This window comes from Carcharhinus amblyrhynchos, unplaced genomic scaffold (genome assembly GCF_965287045.1).
Source record: "Carcharhinus amblyrhynchos unplaced genomic scaffold, sCarAmb.v2.hapA scaffold_42, whole genome shotgun sequence".
Lineage (NCBI taxonomy): Eukaryota > Metazoa > Chordata > Chondrichthyes > Carcharhiniformes > Carcharhinidae > Carcharhinus > Carcharhinus amblyrhynchos.
The window spans coordinates 1025628-1045647 of NW_027649783.1; the positions used below are offsets into that span (position 1 = coordinate 1025628).

The following is a 20020-nucleotide window of genomic DNA, read 5'->3' on the forward strand; positions in this document are numbered from 1 at the left end:
GGGCGTTAGGAACTCCTGGTTATAGCAGATTGGGAATGGAAGGAGCAGCTTCACATCTGCACATTGACAGGTCAAACTGTGTCTCAGATTGACAGCTCCCAGGACAGGTTTTCCTCTCCTCTCGCTCTGTGCTGTGGATTCTCGGGGATGAGTTGGAGTTTCCCAGCTCAGTAACTGTGAAAGCCTCTGAGGCCGGCGATGCTCACAGTGTCTGTTCCCCAGACTCAGGGGGCTGCAGCCAATCAGAGCCGTGCCTGGGTTAACCCAGAGCTGGTTGAAATGGTGATATTGTTCACAAGCTGAATTCTATTTGATCAGATGTAGATACAGATTGTGTGCACTCAGTCACTAAACAACAAGATCCCACCTTCATATAGAGTTGATGAGAGGGGATGGAGGAATAGAGTGAGTTAGAGCAGTGAGACACCGATCTGTTCTGTTAATATTTCCTTTTCTATTGCAAACTTGTTCCCTGTTGTGTAAAAGAGATTCTCCGTGCGGATTTTTTTTGGTCTGTAAATTGTTCCATGTTGTGTTAAGATGTTCCCTCTTCTGGTGTAATACTCCGGTTGCATATAAAATCCATTTAGTACAGATCGAGGTTTTATACATCGAACATAGAACACTGCAGCACAAACAGGCCGTTCGGCCCACAAGTTGCGCAAATCACATCAACACCTACCAAGCCATCGAACTATCTGTAACTTCCAATCCCATTAGATCCCGTATACTCATCCAGAAGTCTTTTAAAAGACCCCAGTGAGTTCCCCTCTACCACCGCCGACGGCAGCCGATTCCACTCACTCTCCACCCTCTGAGTGAAAAACTTTCCCCCAGCATCTCCTCTGTATTTGCTTCCCAGCACCTTAAGCCTGTGTTCGCTCGTAGCGACCATTTCAGCCCTGGGAAATAGCCCCCGAGAATCCACCCTATCTATTCCTCTCAGCATTTTATAAACCTCTATCAGGTCGTCTCTCAACCTTCGTCTCTCCAGGGAGAAGAGACTGAGCTCCCTCAACCTATCTTCATAAGGCATGCCTCCCAATCCAGGCAACATCCTTGTAAATCTCCTCTGCACCCTCTAAATAGCTTCCACATCCTTCCTGTAGTGAGGCGACCAGAACTGCGCACAGTACTCCAAGTGGGGTCTGTCAAGGGTCTTATAAAGTTGCAGCATTATCTCCCGACTCCTAAACTCAATCCCTCGATTGATGAAGGCCAGTACACCATACGCCTTCTTGACCACATCCTCCACCTGCCAGGCCGATTTAAGAGTCCTATGGACCCGGACCACAAGATCCTTCTGCTCTTCAACTCAGCTAAGACTCCTACCCTTGATATTGTACTCCTGCATCCCATTGGTCCTGCCAGAATGGACCACTACATATTTATCCGCGTTGAAGTCCGTCTGCCACTTCTCCGCCCAGTCTTGCATCCTATCTATGTCACGCTGCAACTTCTGACATCCCTCCAGACTATCCACAACACCACCAGCCTTCGTATCGTCGGCGAACTTACTAACCCATCCCTCCACTTCCTCATCCAGGTCATTTATGAAAATGACAAACAGCAAGGGTCCGAGAACAGTTTTTGGGGGAAAAGGGAAGCCAAATAACAGTTTGTGTAGTCCAGGTAAAAGTCACAACTGCTTTATAGTTACCGTTTAGTTGTTTCATCATCACTGTGAACAGGAGTAGTAGAGAACGCTTTCGATCCATCGATTTCTGGGTTATGGGCCCAGCACGCTTCTGCTGCACCAGTCTGCTACGGCAAAGGATCTGCCTGCTCCCAATGAATGTAGTCAGGCAGATTTTCACTCCTGTATCGTTTAATCGGAACATCAGTGTGAGGAGGTATCACTGCATCACACCGAGATTACAATAGACAGAGAAAAACACACAATAGCAGCACGAGAGTTGGTTCGGCCGCATTTGGAGTACTGCGTACAGTTCTGGTCGCCTTACTACCGGAAGGACGTGGAGACTCTGGAGAGAGCGCAGAGGAGGTTTACCAGGATGTTGCCTGGTATGGAAGGACTGGGGTATGAGGAAAGATTGAAGAAATTGGGGCTCTTTTCCCTTGAAAGACGCCGACTGAGGGGGGATCTAATAGTGGTATATAAGATTATGAAGGGTATAGATAGAGTAAACAGAGGTAAGCTATTTCCTATAATAGAGACACGTAGGACCAGGGGCCATGGACTTAAGGTGAGGGGGGAGCGGTACAACACAGATATTAGAGGGCGGTATTTCGCACAGATGGCAGTGGGATCTGGATGGCCATAAATCATTAGATAGGGGTCATGGGTAGAGAGGGGGACTGGTGGTGTTGAGATGGCGGCGCGGGCTCGTTGGGCCGAAAGGCCTGTTTCCCGGGCTGATTTTGTTCTTTGTTTTGTTTTTTTTTTGAGAGACTGCTTGGACACATGGAACGATTTAAGCCATTTGACTGTGTTCGGAATTCCCTGAGAAAATAATGGAAATCTGTGTTTGATGAACTTACAGCATTGGGTTTATTACAGATGATTTTTTTTTAACTGCAAGATGATGAAAATACCTGGGTTTTCTCAACAAATAGTCGAGACATTTGTGGGAAGTCTCGAAATGTTTCCATCTTTGGAGATCATCCACTGTGAAGGGAAAGGCAAAAACGGATTACGTGACTGGCACAATCGCAGACATCATTGGAAAAGGACCAAGGCTCCGCTGGGATTTGAACCCAGGATCTCCTGCTTACTAGGCAGGCGCTTTAACCAACTAAGCCACAGAGCCTGTCACTGGTGTGGGTGGCCTCAGCGGAATGCTGGAAATATGTTCCAGATCTGGTGGCATTTGTGAAAAAGGAGAAACTGCCAGAATCGGAACGTACCTGTGAACTATCCGACTAAATATTGAACGGTTTAACGTGAGCTGGGTCCACTTACTGTTTTCAGACACACATTTGGTGTAAAAATAGAGATGTGATTCACACACACAGTTTTCTGCTCTGAAGGCAGCTGTGTTCCTTCTGTCGCACGAAGTGATTTAAAAAAGAAAATACTTTATTCATACGGGATATGTGTGTCACTGGCCCGGGAAGCATTTATTGTCCAAATTAATTTTCTTTGCGTAATTGGCGATGAATTCATTCTGGAGACACTGCAGTCCATGTGATGTATGTACACATAGGCTGCAGTTAGGGAGGGAGTTCCGGGATTGTGAGCCAGCCATGGGAACGGTGATATGTTTCCAAGTCAGGATGATGTGTGTCTCGGAGTGGAACTTACAGGTGGTCATTGTTCCTCTGCATCTGCTGCCCTTGTGCTGAGAGATTTCTTGGGTTTGGATGGTTCCTCGCGAAGGAGAAAAAAAAATCAGCATCAGAATTGGGATTTGAACCGAGGGCTCTCGAGAAGACTGTGACCGAAACAGAGCACCTCAGGCAGATCAGTGATCCTGACTACTTGACCCAAAGTGCAAAATCTGTGCACGAATCGAATTGAATTCCATTTTTGTAACATTTACATTTCAAACTCGATACGTTTTTTCCCCATTTTTGAACCCCAGCCAGAGGCCTGTATCTGAGTCCCATCCTTCCCCAAGCCGCCGGGGGGTGAGGAGCTTCTCATTGCTGCATTGCTCTGTTTGCTCAAATCAACAAAGACCCAATTCCCGCCCTTCCTGTTCCTTACAGGAAGGTGTTGAGAGTGTCAGATCTGAGCAATGTGAAGTATCCAATTGGAGAGTTACATCCTGGCCACAGGAATATCTCTCCACAGCTGCTTTCGGAGCTGCTGAATATTTCCAGCATTTCCTCTTTCTGATTTTGTGTCTTCATTACAGGAGTTCATTTACTGACAACACAAAACTTGTCTCTCGGGCCCAGCTCCAGACACAGCTTTTCTGTGATCTCCAAACGGACAAGTTCACTCTTCACTTTCCTACACACATGCTTTAAAATCGGCTGGTCTCACACTCAGCACCCTGCGGCATCGCCTTCAAACCTCACCCCACCCTTCAACCGCCCACCAGGGCCTCAGAGGTACAAGTACTTCTTAGGAATTGACAAAGGCAAGGGGATTACTGTGTTTGTGAGGGCAGATAAAAGGTTAATCCACACTCACAAAGAGACTGTGAGAATCTCTCTCTCCCTCTATCTCTCTCTATCTCTCTCTCTCACTCACTCACTCACTCACTCACACACACACACACACACACAGACACACACACATACAGACACACACACACACACACACACACACACACAGACCACCGCGGTAAATGGTGAAACGTCTCATCAATAAAAAAAAATCTGGAATTAAAAGTCTAATGACCATGAATCGAGTGTCTTAAAATAACACAGCTGGTTCACTAATGTCCTTTAAGGAATGATTTTTTCCCTGGTCTGGATCTAAATGTGGCCCCCGACACACAGCAACTTTGGTGACTCTAAGCTGCCCTCTGAGGTGACCTGTCATCCGCTCAGTTCAAGGACAATTTAGGATGGACAATAATTGCGGGCCCAGCCAGCGACACTCACATCTCAGGAATGAATGAAGAAATTAATCGGAGATTTCAAATTAGGGGATATAGAAAGTCAGTTGCATTTCCAAAGATTGTCAGATACAGAATGAATTTTGAAACTATGTTTTATTTCCGGAAGTTGACTTGTACAGGCACAGTTTAACTGATAGAATCAGAAAGATCCCAATTCTTATTGAACGGCAGATAATGCAAAACACAGTCTGAATACAGACAGATGCACCCGAGAAAGAATTCCTGTGTGTCACTGGCCCGGAAAGCATTTGTTGCCCAAAATTAATTATTTTCGAGATTTTTTTTCAGGGAATTCATTCTTGAGCCACTGCAGTCCATGTGGTGTCTGTACTGATACATTGCTTTTCGGGAAGGAGTTCCAGGATTGTCAGCCAGCCGCAGAAACGGTGATATATTTCAGAGACAGGATGGGATGTGTCTCGGAATGGAACTTGCCGGAGGTCGCTGTTCCTGAGCCCCTGCAACCATTGTCATTCCGGGGGAGATATTTCGCGGGTGTGGATGGTGTGTGGAACAGGGAGGGGGAAAAAAAAGCAATGTCAGGAGTGGGATTTGAACCCACGCCTCCAGAAGAGACTGTGACCTAAACGCAGCGCCTTAGACCGCTCGGCCATCCTGACGACTTGAGGCCACGTATGAATCCGCACATGTCGATTTGAATTCCATCTTCATTGTCATTCCAATAAAAACTCGATGTGTTCTTTCCCCCATTTTTGCTCCCAACCTGGAGTCCTGTCTCTCTGACCCATCCTTCCCCAAGCCGCCGGGGGGTGAGGAGCTTCTCATTGCTGCATTGCTCTGTTTGCTCAAATCAACAAAGACCCAATTCCCGCCCTTCCTGTTCCTTACAGGAAGGTGTTGAGAGTGTCAGATCTGAGCAATGTGAAGTATCCAATAGGAGAGTTACATCCTGGCGACAGGAATATCTCTCCACAGCTGCTTTCGGAGCTGCTGAATATTTCCAGCATTTCTTGTTCTCCGGAGCAGTGTACCTGCTGGCTGTGGTGAGTGTTTGATTATACTTTGAAAGCTTTTGACTGCATTTCCGGTTCGCGGGATTTTTGTGAGTACTTTTTATTTCCGTAGCGGAAGTCAGGTGAGGGGCGAGTCGGGAAGGGAGAGCAGGTTTAACATATCCTCTGTTCTTTTGTACTCAGTACCCAATTGATAAAGAAAAAGCAGGGCACAGTCTGATTTATTATGATCACTCCCCTCACCGTTCTGGTCACCCTATTATAGGAAGGATATTATTAAACTACAAACAGCTCAGAAAAGATTGACTAGAATGCTACCAAGACTTGATGGTTTGAGTTACAAGAAGAGACAGGATAGGCAAGGACTTTTTTCTCTGGAGTTAGGGGTGATCTTCTTGAGGTCTACAACATAATAAGGGTCATTGATCAGCGAGATAGTCCATATCTTCTCGAAATTGTAGGGGAGTCTGAAACTGGAGGGCATACGTTTAAGCTGAGAGGGGAGAGGTACAAAAGGGTGCAGAGGGGCATTTTTATTTTTTACGGATGGTGATTGTCTCGAACAAGCTGCCAGAGGTAGTTGTAAAAGTGAGCATAACTTTATTTTTTAAAAGCGTTGGGACAGTTACATGTGTAAGATGACTATCGAGGGATATGGGCCAAACGCGGGAAATTGGGACTAGCTTAGTGGGTAAAAAAGGACAAGTTGGGCTGAAAGGCCTTTTTTCATGCTGTAAACCTCTATGATCATCCCTGTCAACTTGGAAGATATATGTACATATTTGCCTCTTTAGAACTGTACCATGTAGTTTATGTTTTGAACCTGGGTTCTTCCTTCAAAACGAATCAATTCACATTTTGATGCATTTACTTTAATCTGCCTGATTAAAAATTTCCGTGCTTTTGGAAGTTTATGTAAACCGCATGAACAGTATTATCTTTAGCAAGACTCTCGGTTACAATTTCAAAATACCCAAGACAGTTCAAAAAACATTGTTACCTTAATAAATCGGAAGTTGGAAAGTTATTTCCAGTCTCTTCGCAATTACACTGATCATGTCTTTCAGTATCCTTAGATGCATGGCACCCAGTCCTAGCGTGGAATCAAACACGGATAGCCTCTCCATACCTCCTCTTCATTGAGTTAATTACCTCTAGAGTGGAATACCGAACAGTTTCACAAAGATTCACTTCCTGCTCAGTGGAACGCCCGAGACATAGTGAAAATATAATCAATTCAAAACCAAACTGTGACCCCCCTCCCCCTTCCGCCCACCTCCCCCACCGCCCCCGCACCTCCTCCACCACCACCCCCCCCACAGCCTTGTCAGACCTCAATTTCTTTCAGACCAAAATACAACTGAACACACGATGCAAGAATCCCTGACGCGACAAGCAATGGACAGCCCTGATTGATTCATTGGGATAAGTTTCCAGTCTGGTTCCGTGGGTGAACATTCTTGAAAACTTTTGATTTGCAGCATTGAGAAAATTGTCGGGATGTGTTGCTGGATTTCAAACCTGATCTGGAGACATGTAAATCCCGCCATCTAAAACGCAACGTGTTTTTTTTTCCAAATAAACAACCAACATTTGGAACCAAAACTGGCAACAAGTGAGGGCTCGTCCGGGATTTGAACCCGGGACCTCTCACAACTCCATACAGTGCAATCCCCGAAGCGAGAATCATACCACTAGACCAACGAGCCGTCGGTGCGCTCATTTGTCAGCGAATAAACTTCTGTTAACTAGCTATCCTTTCAGCCTGTCATTTGAAAGGAACATTGAAGGAAAACACAGCAGATTCAGGGGGAAATGCGTTCCTCTTTGTCTTAGACCCTGAATATTCAACAGGATGTTCAATGTTGGGATTGTAGCTTCTCTCAGCGAAAGAAATTCCCATCACATCAGTTCAAGGATTGTTGTGAAGAACAGATTGAGCAAAGTGTAGAAGACCAATGCGGAAAAGTGTGAGGTGATTCACGTTGGTAAGAGTAACAGGAGTACAGAATATAGGGCTAATGGAAGTGTCGACAAGTAGAGAGATCTCGGTGTACATGCGCGTAGATCCCTGAAAGTTGGCACCCAGGTTGATAAGTTTGTTAAGAAGGCGTACGGTGTGTTCGCTTTTATTGGTAGAGGGATTGAATTTCGGAGCCGTGAGGTCATGTTGCAACTGTACAAAACTCTGGTGCGGCCGCACTAGGAGTATTGCGTACAGTTCTGGTCGCCGCATTATAAGAAAGATGTGGAAGCATTGGAAAAGGTGCAGAGGAAGTTTACCAGGATGTTGCCTGGTATGGTGAGAAGGTTTTATGCGGAAAGGCTGAGGGACTTGAGGTTGTTTTCGTTAGAGAGAAGAAGGTTAAGAGGTGACCTGATTGAGGCATACAAGATGATCAGAGGATTGGATAGGGTGGACAGTGAGAGCCTTTTTCCTCGGATGGTGATGGCTAACACAAGGGGACATAGCTTTAAATTAAGGGGTGATAATTATAGGACAGATGTCAGAGGTAGGTTCTTTGCTCAGAGGGTAGTAAGGGCGTGGAATGCCCTGCCTGCAGCAGTTGTGGACTCGCCAACTTTAAGGGCGTTCAAATGATCAGTTGGATAGGCATATGGATAATATTGGAATAGTTTAGGTTGGAGGGTCATTAGATTGGTTCCACCGGTCGGCACAACATCGAGGGCCGAAGGGCCTGTACTGCGCTGTAATGTTCTATGTTCTATGGTTGTCCAGCTGGGGAAGACTGCACTCGCCTCGTTCCATTCTTACCTTTCTGGTCAGTGGCACAATATCACCCGCAATGGTCACTCTTCTCCCTCCTGAGTTGTTACCTCCCGAATCCTTGAAGGATCTAACCTTGGCTCCCTCCTATTTCTAGACCTCACCTCTCGGTGTTATAATCTGAAGATCAGTGTTAGTTTTCACACGTAAGCTGATAATACCCAGCTCCAGCTCACCATCAGCTCTCAGAACCAATCCTTCCTATTAATTTATTAGATTGCTTATCCAGCAGCTTGTACTGGATAAGCAGATAATTCCCCATTAAACATCTGGAAGGCCAAAGGTCCCACCACAAATTCCATTCCCAGTCAATGACTCCATCACTCTCCCTGGTCACTGTCGAGGCCGAAACAAACTCATATAACCTTGGCACATCATTACACCTGGAAATGAGATTCTGACCACACATCTGTTCCTGCACCAAGGTCACCTGTTTCCAGCTGTGTAACTTCACACATTGTTGATAATACCTGATCTCAACTGCACCTGAAACCCTCATCCATGTTTTTGTTACCTCTCGACTTGCTGATTCAAATACCCTCCTCCTGCAGCTTTTGTTCCCTGAAGGACATTAGTAAACTGCATGGGCTTTTATAAAAATGGACAATTAATTCCAGGTTTGTCTTGAATTAAAATTTCACCATCTGCCCTTTTGGGTTTTGAACCCAGCTTCCCAGAGTATTACCCAGGATCTCTGGATTACTTGTCCACTGCCACTGCCTCCCCCAAACACTGTCAGGAAGGGATTTGAATCCTCGCCTTTTCCATTACCGTCATGAAGATCTCGATCAAGTTCATTAACTGTGGGATTACTGAGGGGCTTTCCTTAATTATTGTGCATTAGCACAGGTGGGTGTTATTTCTTGTCCTCCGGTTATTATTTGGAGAATATTACATATTGAACAACAAAGAAGAACACAGCACAGGAAACAGGCCCTTCGGCCCAACAATTAAACTGATATTAAACTGATTGGACTGATTCTTACAGCCATTTCTGAAGAGGTGTCTTTACCGCTTACAATTCTCCACTCATTGGGCACCACCCATATAACGAGCTGGGTTAGAAATTGCCTCCATTGCCACTGCAATTTCCACCCTTATTTCCCTCAGTATCCATCGATCCGTCTCTTCCAGTCACCAGAACACAGCAATTAAGAACAGACATTGCGCATGGCACGTTGACTCTGTTCTACCATTCAATTCGATCATGAGGCATTTATTTATTTATCTTCATTGCCAGTCAGTGAAAACACAGTCACAGTGAAAAAAAAACAAGAACAGCAACAACAACATCAAGCAACACACATATAGAAATCACACTATGTTTCTGATAAGTGTTTTTCTTTAACCCTACAGTGCAGAAAGAGGCCCTTCAGCCCATCCAGTCTGCACCGACCACAATCCTACCCAGGTCCTACCCCCATATCCCTACATTTTTTACCCGCTAATCCCTCGAGCCTTCGCATCTCAGGCCACTATGGGGAAATTTTAGCACAGCCAATCAACCTAACCCACACATCTTTGGACTGTTGGAGGAAACCGGAGAATCCGTAGGAAACCCACGCAGACACGTGGAGAATGTGCAAACTCCTCTAATTGAAGCCAGGTCCCTGAAGCTGTGCAGCAGCAGTGCTGACCATTATGCTAGCGTGCTGCCCCGGTAACCGTCCGTGGACGTTAAGTAGCATGTGGCCGGTTAGCTCAGTTGGTTAGAGCGTGGTGCTAATAACGCCAAAGTCGCGGGTTCGATCCCCGTACGGGCCAGTTTACCTTTTCCCTCAAACTGAACGGTATTGGGCGGCATGGTAGTCCATGCTGAAATTGTCTCTGAATGTCCTGAGATGTCGTGGGATGAGGGACAAATACGTAGGGGTATAGGGGTAGGGCTTGGGTGGAATTGTGGTCAGTGCGGACTCGATGGGCCAAATGGCCTCTTTATGCACTGTCGGGTTTCTACGGTTCGATGAAGTGTTCGAAAAGTCACTACATTTTCAGCATTCGCAATAAATTCAGACAAAGTGTTTGAAATATCAACAATTCTATGCGGGGAAAACAAACTGTGAGTTTTAAGACATGAACCAAATTTCTGCAGTTTGTACTGACACCCACCCAAAATACATTATCTATGAATACATCATTTTCCAAGCTTGGGTTGTAAGGTCATGTATCAGAGAATAGGATAGTGTAGAAGAGGCCCTTTGGCCCATCGAATCTACAGTGATGCATGAAATGCCCTGGCCTGCCCAACTAATCCCACTTGCCAACACTCGGCCCATTGAGCAGAAAGCAGGCTCAGTGCCACAGACTGAAAGGAGGTTTTAGTTCACATGGGCAGCATGGTCGGCGGAGGCTCAGAGGGCTGAAGGGCTGGTCCTATGCTGTAATTTTCTCTCTTCTCTGATATTTAAAGAGTACACATTGATTTACACAGCCAGAGACTGACAATTAGAGGATGAATCCCACAGGCAGTTGCAGAGACTGATAGGTAAAAGTAAACCCAGTCCCCTCATATAGTGACAGAGAAGGACAGTTACAACATTAATCCCAAAATGGCAGAGCATCGCAGGGAGGGAATGAACCCCGCAGTCACTCTCAGCTCCCACTAACTGGCAAATACACATTGAGTCCCCAACAGTACCACGGACAGAGTGACTCCATCAGTCACATAGAACACCAGGCAATTACTATTCAATAGAATGTGAACAGAAGTGATAGAGAAGGAAAAAGGGAAGTGTGGTGAGAAAGAGACAGAGGAGCAAATCTGTATGCAGATCATGGATGACAGATACAGCATTAATTCCATTCTCTCACAAACAGACGCGGAGTTGCTGACGTTGGACTGGGGTGGGCACATTAAGTAGCAGCAGGACACCAGGTTAAAGTCCAACAGATTTATTTGGTAAACGAGCTTTTGGAGTGTCGCTCCTTAACCTGATGAAGAAGATGAAAAATATAATGAAACAATTGACTAAGTGGTCACGAAAAAAAACACTGGCCAGCAGAATTAAGGAAAATCCCAGGGCTGATTGTACATACATAACGAGCAAGAGGGTAGCCAGGGAGAGGGTTGGCCCACTCAAGGGCAAGAGAGAAAATCTATGCGTGGAGCTAGGGTAAATGGGTGAAGTATTAAATGATTACTTTGCGTCAGTGTTGTCTGAAAATGACGTGTATGATTATGAGTCTGGGGAAGGATGTGCAGGTGGTTTGAGTCATGTTGAGATCAAAACGGAGAAGGTATTGGTGCCCTTGAGAAATATTAAGGTCGACAAGATAGGTCTGATGGGATATACCCCAAATACTGAGAGAGACAAGGGAGGAAATTGTTGGAGCCTTGAGAGAAATCTTTGTATTCTGATTGGCTACAGGGGAGGTCCCAGATGATCGGAGAATCGCCTACGTTGTTTCTTGTTTAAAAAGGATAACACCAACAATCCAGGTAATTACAGGCCTGTGAACCTTACATCAATGTTCGGGGAATTATTGGAGAATTCTTCAAGACAGGATATTTTCCCACTTGGAAATGAGTGGACGGATGAGTGAGAAACAACATGGTTTTGTAAAGGGGAGGTCGTGCCTCACGAACATGATCGAGTGTTTCAAGGAAGTGATGAAGATGTTTGATGAGGGTCGGGCAGCGAATGTTGTCTACATGGTCTTCAGTAAGACCTGTGACAAGGTCCCTCATGACAGACTGGTGCAGAAGGTGAAGTCGCATGGGATCAGAGGTGAACTGGCAAAGTGCATACAAAACTGGCTCTGTCAAAGAAGACAGAAGGTAGCAGTGGAAGGAATGCATTTCTGAATAGAGGGCTGTGACAAGTGGTGTTCCTCAGGGATCAGTGCTGGGGCCTTTGCTTTTTGTAATATATATAAATGATTTGGAGGAAAATGTAACTGGTTTGATTAGTAAATTTGCAGACAACACAGAGCTCGGTAAATTTGCGGATAGCGATGAGGACCATCAGATGATACAGCAGAATATAGATCAGTTGGAGGCTTGGGCAGAGAAGTGGCCGATGGAATTTAATCCGGACAAATGTATGTTAATTCAGATTAGAAATATACAGTAAATGACAGAAACTATAAGGGTATTGATAGCCAAACCAATCTGAGTGGACAGGTCACAGAAATTGGCAACGCAGGTGAAGAAGGCAGTCAAGAAGGCAGACGGCATGCTTGCTTTCATCGGCCGGGACACTGAGTTTAAAAAAATTGGCAAGACATTCTGTAGCTTTATCGAACCTTAGTGAGGCCGCACTTGGAATATAGTGTTCAGTTCTGGCCGCTACAGCACCAGAAGAATGTGGAAGCTTTGGAGGAGGTTCAGAAAAGATTTACCAGGATGTTGCGTGGTAAGGAGGGCATTAGCTATGAGGAGAAGTTGGAGAAACTCGATTTGCTGTCACTGGAACGACGGAGGTTGAGGGGCGACTTGCTAGAAGTCCACAAGATTGCGAGAGGCATGGACAGAATGGATAGTCAGAAGCCTTTTTTCCCCCTGGGTGAAAGAGTCAGTTTCTAGGAGGCAAAGGCTTAAGGTGCGAGGGACAAGGTTTAAAGGAGATGTATGAGGCAGAGAGTGGTGGGTGCTTGGAACTCTTTGCCGCGGATGTAGTGGAAATGGATACGGTAGTGACTTTTGAAATGGGCATCTTGACAAATACATGAATAAGGTGGAAATAGAGGGACCTGGTCCTCGGAACGGAAGGAGGGTTTGGATAAGTCGGATAGCATGGTCGATGCAGGCTTGGAGGGCCGAAGGGCCTGCTTCTGTGCTGTAATTTTCTTTGTTCTTTGTTCACCCAGAGAAAATCCACGCAAACATGGGGAAACATGGAGACTCCACACAGACAGTGACCCAAACCGGGAATCAAACCCGGGTCCCCGGTGCTGTGAGGCAGCAGCAGCTTCCTATACACCCTGTCCGTTTCTTATACACCTCAATCAGGTCTCCTCTCAGCCTTCACTGCTCTAAATAAAACAACCTGATCCAATCCAATCTCTCTTCATAGCTCAAATTCTCCATCCCAGTCTACGATCTGGTCACTGCACCCTCCCCAGTGCAATCAAATCCTAACTGTAGTGATTTGACCGGAACTGCACACTGTCCTCCAGCGGTGGCCTCACCAAAATTTTGTCCAGCTCGAACTGAACCTTCCTGCTCTTACAATCATGCATTAATATTCCATTCCTCACGCTGCATGAATCTTCACAACTCACAGACTCAAAGGGATTTCCAATACTGAAAAACATTGGGGGTTTCCTTTGTATTTTCGGGGATCTGGGAATCAGTGGATCATCCAAAAATAGACCTGAAAAATAAGTAATCACAGCATTTATTGACATTGTGCTAATATCAGGGTAATATTCAACGTGATGACTACGTGGAATCGCCAGATCAAAGATGAGCCAAAATGCTGGTGAATTGAATGAACGTTGATCCCAGGTCACGATAAGTGTCGGTACAAATGTAAAGATTTGCGTTTTTGTAAGTTTCATTCCTTGACAGTCATTTTCGTTTCTGTTTTCAAAGTTAGAGAACAACACAAGTACAGTTTGACATCATAAAATTACGATAAACTCCCCGTCGGGGAATTGAACCCCGGTCTCCCGCGTGACAGGCGGGGATACTAACCACTACACTAACGAGAAATTGGTTTTGTAGGTGACCGTACGCATTGTACACTTGCCACTTCCACTTCCGGAACGACAACTCAGTTCTGACGAGATCAGTTATTTTCCCCAATACGCAGAACCATTTCATGCAGCAAACAGCGGCTTTAACTAACTCATTAAGACTTTTGGATTAGCAGGAAAGAGAATGAGATGGATGCATGAAGAAAAAACATAAATCAGGTGGAGACAGAAAGGTGCGTTTGCCGTTCATATCAAACCGCATGTTCTTTTTAATTTTGGGGGAAAGACGGGGTGACTTGAAGTCTGAACATTCTGGACAATCTCAGCTGGTCTCTCTCCACACATGATGTCAGAACTGCTGAGTTTTTCCAGCATTTCCATTTGTTGTTTCAGATTCCAGCATTGGCAGGATTTTACTTTTATTTTGTCTTGAAATGTGTTTTTTTTTCAAACCGCTGGAAGTTTCAAAGTGTTTTACAACTGAGATGTTTTTCTTTAATTATATTGTATTTTTATTGCCCGAGGTACAGGTGCAGATTGAGCAAAAACATTAAGTGTTTTATAATATAGTATTTATCATAGTTTGGAGATTTGTTGTTTCGGGAACAATCAACTTTATCTAGATACAAAATCCAAATAATGAGAAGTAAGACTCATTTGAGCCTGACGTGATTTAAACACGCAACCTTCTGATCTGGAGTCAGACGCGGTATCGTTGCGCCACCAGCTCACACTTCTTACGGCTTTTTAAATCCGGGTTATGTTCGGTGAATTCAAAGCTCACACCGGAATTGTCTCCCTCTACTTTCTCGGGATTTAAAACGAATGGAAGAGTGACAGCGAAGCAAAATTACCGAGAAAGTAGAAACACAACATTGTCCTACAGGAGAAATGTCTTCTTTGTTCAAGGCGTCATTAGGATGGTTGGTGTTGTATGAGGTGGTGGCCGAGTGTTTCGGACGGTGGATTGCTAATCCATTGCGCTCTGCACGCGTGGGTTCGAATCCCGTCTTCGTTGATAATGTGTCTTGTGTGACCTCAATCCGCGAATGTTGCCTGGGTCGGGTTGCTGTTAGTGCAGGCTCGATGGGCCGAATATCTCCCTTCTGCTGTGTGGGGATTCTATGATTTTCCGGGCGGCAGTTTCACTCCTCTGAAAGTATTGATACACCAGTTCCTTATCTAAAAAGCCGACTCCGATGAGTTCCGAACCACAACCTTTGAATATCTCACCAGACAATGATGAGAAGTCCAACATGTCATTCTTTGCGCCGCAGAGCCGCAGCTGCAGCATTTATTCCCCATTCCGACATGGGAATTTCTGACGTCGCGGAACAGACAGTTCAAAAGTTGAGCAATTGGGCAGTGATTACTTTTCAAAAAGATTTCATTGTCATTAACATATTTTGGGACGTCCTGTGGTTTTGAAAGAGCGACAGAAATTTCAGTAGAACTCCAATAGGACACAGACACTTTTTTATTCATTCATGGAGCCTGGGTGTCACTGGCTGGGCAGCATTTATTGCCCAAACCTCGCAGCCCGAGGGCAGCTGAGAGTCAACTACATTGCTGTGGATCTGGAGTCACATGTGGGCCAGACCGGGCAAGGACGGTAGGTTTTATTCCCTAAAGGACATTAGTTTACCATATAAGTTTTTCCGATGATGGTCAGGAATTTCATGGTCAGCAGTAATTCTTGCGAATAGACATTTTTTTATTGAATTCAAATTTCACCAGCTGCAATGGCAGGATTCGAGCCCCAGAGTATTAGCTGAGTTTCTGGATTAATATTGCAGCGATAATATCACAAAATCATCGCCTCCAAATTTCCCTCAAACCGACTGCTTTGATAGGTCAACTCCAAGAGCAGCTCAGAGTGAGCTGCATTGCTGTGTGTCGGGAGTCACATGTCGGTCAGACCAAGTAAGAGTCCTTTCCCCATAGAACATTATCGAATCAATTTTATTTTACCACAATCGATTCAAGCTCACTCATCCAGATATTTTTATTCATTTCTAATTTCACCATCTGCAGTGGCAGGGGATGTATGTGTGTGTGTGTGTGTGTGTGTGTGGGTGGGTGCGTATGTGCATACGTGTGTGCGCGCATGCGCGCGAGAGAGACTCATTCACCGTCAGCCGGTTTGTGAGTGTGGATACTCAGAGTCTATATCCCAGGGTCAAAAGGTCAATTACTCGGGGCATGAGTTGAATGTGAGAAAGTTTAAAAGTGATTAAGGGCAGGATTTTCACACAGAGAGTGGTGAATGCCTGGAAAACATCGCCGGAGGGGATGCTGGAAGCAGATTCTGTAACAACGTTCAAGAGGCATCTGGGTAGATACACGATTCGACAGAGAACAGAGGGATATGGACCACGTAGAGGCAAGAAAGTATTAGATTCGAGAGGCAGCTGTGTTGGTACAGGTTTGGTGGGCCAAAGGGCCTATCCCTGTGCTGTACTGCTGTCTGTTATTTGTTCTTTTAGCATGTAAGAGACCAGGAATTCTCTCGCACATAAAACATCTCCAGTGCCCACCAGAAGGTATGCAATTTCAAGGAAGAAATTCGGATTGTGATGAATATGTTCTTTTTGTCTGAGCGGCACGGGTTCTATCTCACAGCTCTCAGGAACATTGGTCACTGTCTATGCGGAGTTTGCACATTTTCCCCGTGTTTGCCGGAGTTTCCTCCCGAATATCTGGTTTATTCCCACAGTCCAAAAATATATAGTTTAGATGGATAGGACATGCTAAATTTCCCCTTCGCGTCCAAAGGCGTGTCGGCTAGATGGAGGAAAATGCATGTTAACTGGGCAGTGTCACGGAGATGAGGCACTGCAGGGTCTCACAAGGCGACACACTAGATGACATTTTCACCTCACAGTGCCAGGAACCTGGGTTTAATACCTGCACTGTGTGACTGTCAGTGTGGAGTTCACACATGCTCCGTGCCTGTGTAGGGTACCTCTGGGTACCCCCGTTTCCTCCTCAGTCAAAGGAAGTGCCAGTTATGTGGATTGGCCTCGACATGCTGTCGCTTTGTGTTCCAAGATGTGTAGGTTAGATGGTTCAGCTGTCTTCAATGTGGGGGATTGAGGGGATAGGGTTGGCTAAAAGGGCATGTGTACGGTGTTCTAGCAGAGATGCAGTGCAGGCTCGATGGTTTGAATTGTCTCCTCCGGCACCATAGGGATTCTATTCATTCCTTAATCAGCTCCTTCCAAACTCACGACGATTGGAAACATGAAGGACAGGACCAGAAAATACATTGTGTCACCAAGGTCTAACAGTTACACTCAGAACCATTCCCCATCCTGACTTCGAATCGTATGGCCGTTCCCTCATTGTCAGTGTGCCAAATTCAAGGAAAATCCTCCCTCGCAGTGTTATGGATGTACCTACACCACAGCACTGCAATGTTTAATCAGCCACCTTCCCAACAACCTTTCAGGAGAAAAGTGAGATGGGCAATAATTGCTTCTTTGGTCAACAAATCTCACATCACTTCAACAAATTTGAAAGATGTGTTTGTTGTGACCGTGTGGCTCTTATACATTGTTCTAATATATGTAGGGTAAAAAAAAAACTGACAATCGTGAAGGAACAGTGAAACACATGCGATATCTACCTCAAACAAGGAATTCTCCCATTCCTCCCGCCTCGTGAATTACAGAAGGCGGGGGGGTGGGGGGGCGTGGAGGGAGGGGGGAGGTGGGGGACTACGAAAAGTCCATTAACCTGGGGCGGGTTTCCCCGGTTTTGAGGCGAACCCGGTCGGAAAATCTTTCCCCAGACTCTGAAACAGAAATAAGATCTTCCAAATAGAAATGCTGGGCTTGCTATAGCAGCCGCAAACATGACCCATGTGGAACTGCTCGGAACAGCCTCACTTTCCCACATTGTGGTACCCTATGAGACGAGTTTTGCAACAGAGCTTGCACCAATTGATCATGTGTTGCGTGTGTGGAGGACACAGGAGGGATTCTGGTGTTCAGTCAACACCAGACTGACATACTTTCCTCAGCTTGGCCAAGTTCTATTACTAACACCGAACCTCAGGTACAGATTTGTTGTGCTGAAATATGCATGCCGCCCTATTTGTTGAGACATCTCACTCTGAGATCCTGTTGTTCTTTTTTTGTGGATACGTCAATGTTCTCACACTGATATTCACAATATTTGATAAACACAGAGCAATTGAAACTGCAAGCGGCTTGAAAAGCAAAGGGAAATGCATGAACACAAACTGAATCGACAGTTTTATCTTTATTCATTCATGAGATGTGAGCGTTGTTGACCAGAATTTATTAGAAGAACGATTAAATAACAAAGGAAATTACAACACAGAAACAGGCTCTTCACGCCCCCGCCTCCCCCATCCAAGCCTGCACTGACCATATGGCCCATCTGAAATAAAACCCCCTACTATTTCAGGAACCATATCCGCCTATTCCCAATGTATTCATGTATTTCTCCAGACCCTCAATAAACGTCACTCTTGTATCCACTTGCACTATCTCCCCCCGGCAGCGAATTCGAGGCACCCATCACTCTCTGTGTCAAAAAAACGTGCCTCGTACATCTCTGTTAAATATTACTCGTATACCTTAAACACATGCTCCTTGTATTTGGCTCTTCCATCCTGGGAAAAAAAAGGCTTCTGACTATCCACTCTGTCCATGCCTCTCATAATCTTGTAGAATTCTATCAGATCACCCCTCATACTCCCTCGTTCCAGTGAGAATAGAACAAGCTTCTGCTACTTCTCCTCATAGTTAATTGTCTCCGTACCAGCCACCATCCTGATAAGTCTTTTCTTTACCCTCTCCAAAGCCTCTTCATCCTTCTGGTCCTGCGGTGAACAGAATTGAACACTATATTCAAAGTGCGGCCCAACTAAGTGCTATAACTTTGCAACTTCACTTGCCAATGTTTAAACTCAATGCCCCGACTGATAAAAGCAAGTATTCCATTTCCCCTTAGACTGACTTCTCCACCTGCGATGCCACTTTCTGTGACCTGTGTACCTGTACACACAGATTCCTTTGTCCATCAATAATCTTAAGGGTTCAGCCATTTGCAGCACACTTTTCTTTTGTATTAGACCTTCCAAAATGCATTACCTCACATTTGTCCATCTGCCATCTCTCCGCTCAACTCTCCAACCGATCTATGTCCTGCTCTATCCTCCAGCTGTCCTCATCATAATCCGCAATTCCACCAACTTTGTCCATCACTAGTTGTCCACTTTTCCCTCTCTGAAAGTACTTGCTACCATCCAGCTCTCCCCCCAATCCCTGTAACCCCACAGATTTAACATAGCCAATGTACCCAACCTGCACAACCTTGGACTGTGGGAGGGAACCAGGACATCGGGAGGAAAACCAGGAAGACATGTTAAGAATGTGCAAACTCCAGGCAAACAGTAACCCAATGCAGAATCAAACGCGAGTTCCAGGTGTTATGAGTCAACACTGCAAATCTGTACAGCAGCTAGTTTAACTGATACGGATCATTACTATTTTAAATTGTATTATCTCGGAGAGTTTGATTATATGTGTCATGACCATTTGAAATGATCAACAATATTGTATTTTAAAGTTGCATGAAATGTGTTTATCCACCGCAGCCATTTGCAACGATGTTCAGAATGAGCTTTTCTAAGTGATATATATTGAGACTGCATTAACTGTTATCCACGCTTTTAGCTTCAATGGTTACATTATGATGACTGAAAGAGTTATTTTCTGCATCAGTTTGAAGTGACATTCACAGTGACTTTGTTAACTGTCAGTGATAAAAGGAAACAAGTTGTGACAACTATAAGACATGTGTATTGTGACTATAACACATAGGGAGACAAGATGAAGGTTATGTTTTAGCCCTCATGGAGGCAAAAATATGTCAGTTCAACTTTTGCTTCATCGCATATCCCAGTCAGGAACACAGCAGTGCTATATTGCCTCAGTGGCAGATCCCAGGAATAAAGAGAATGATTCCAAACAGCCTGAAACACCTCATCCTTGGACAAAATGCCTGTCCTGCTCTAGTGTCACAGAGACATTTTGCAGCCGACAATTGCA

General features: G+C 45.2%; 1 protein-coding gene and 5 non-coding genes across 6 annotated transcripts in view; 1 reads left to right on the forward strand and 5 right to left on the reverse strand.

The window, feature by feature from the left end:
• Positions 1-20020, reverse strand: part of LOC145335836 (putative G-protein coupled receptor 139) — a 66656-nt gene that overhangs the window by 14534 nt on the left and 32102 nt on the right. Inside the window, exon 5 of the mRNA XM_080181562.1 lies at positions 18053-18150. Within this exon, the coding sequence (XP_080037688.1) occupies positions 18053-18150 (98 nt within the window). The remainder of the gene's footprint in view (positions 1-18052; positions 18151-20020) is intronic.
• On the reverse strand, positions 2698-2771 carry trnat-agu (transfer RNA threonine (anticodon AGU)). Its single transcript has one exon. It is a non-coding gene; the product is annotated as a tRNA-Thr (tRNA).
• trnal-uag (transfer RNA leucine (anticodon UAG)) lies at positions 5073-5155 on the reverse strand. Its single transcript has one exon. It is a non-coding gene; the product is annotated as a tRNA-Leu (tRNA).
• trnap-cgg (transfer RNA proline (anticodon CGG)) lies at positions 7129-7218 on the reverse strand. The gene is given in 2 exon segments: positions 7129-7164; positions 7183-7218. It is a non-coding gene; the product is annotated as a tRNA-Pro (tRNA).
• On the forward strand, positions 9988-10061 carry trnai-aau (transfer RNA isoleucine (anticodon AAU)). The gene has a single exon. It is a non-coding gene; the product is annotated as a tRNA-Ile (tRNA).
• Positions 13881-13952, reverse strand: trnad-guc (transfer RNA aspartic acid (anticodon GUC)). The gene has a single exon. It is a non-coding gene; the product is annotated as a tRNA-Asp (tRNA).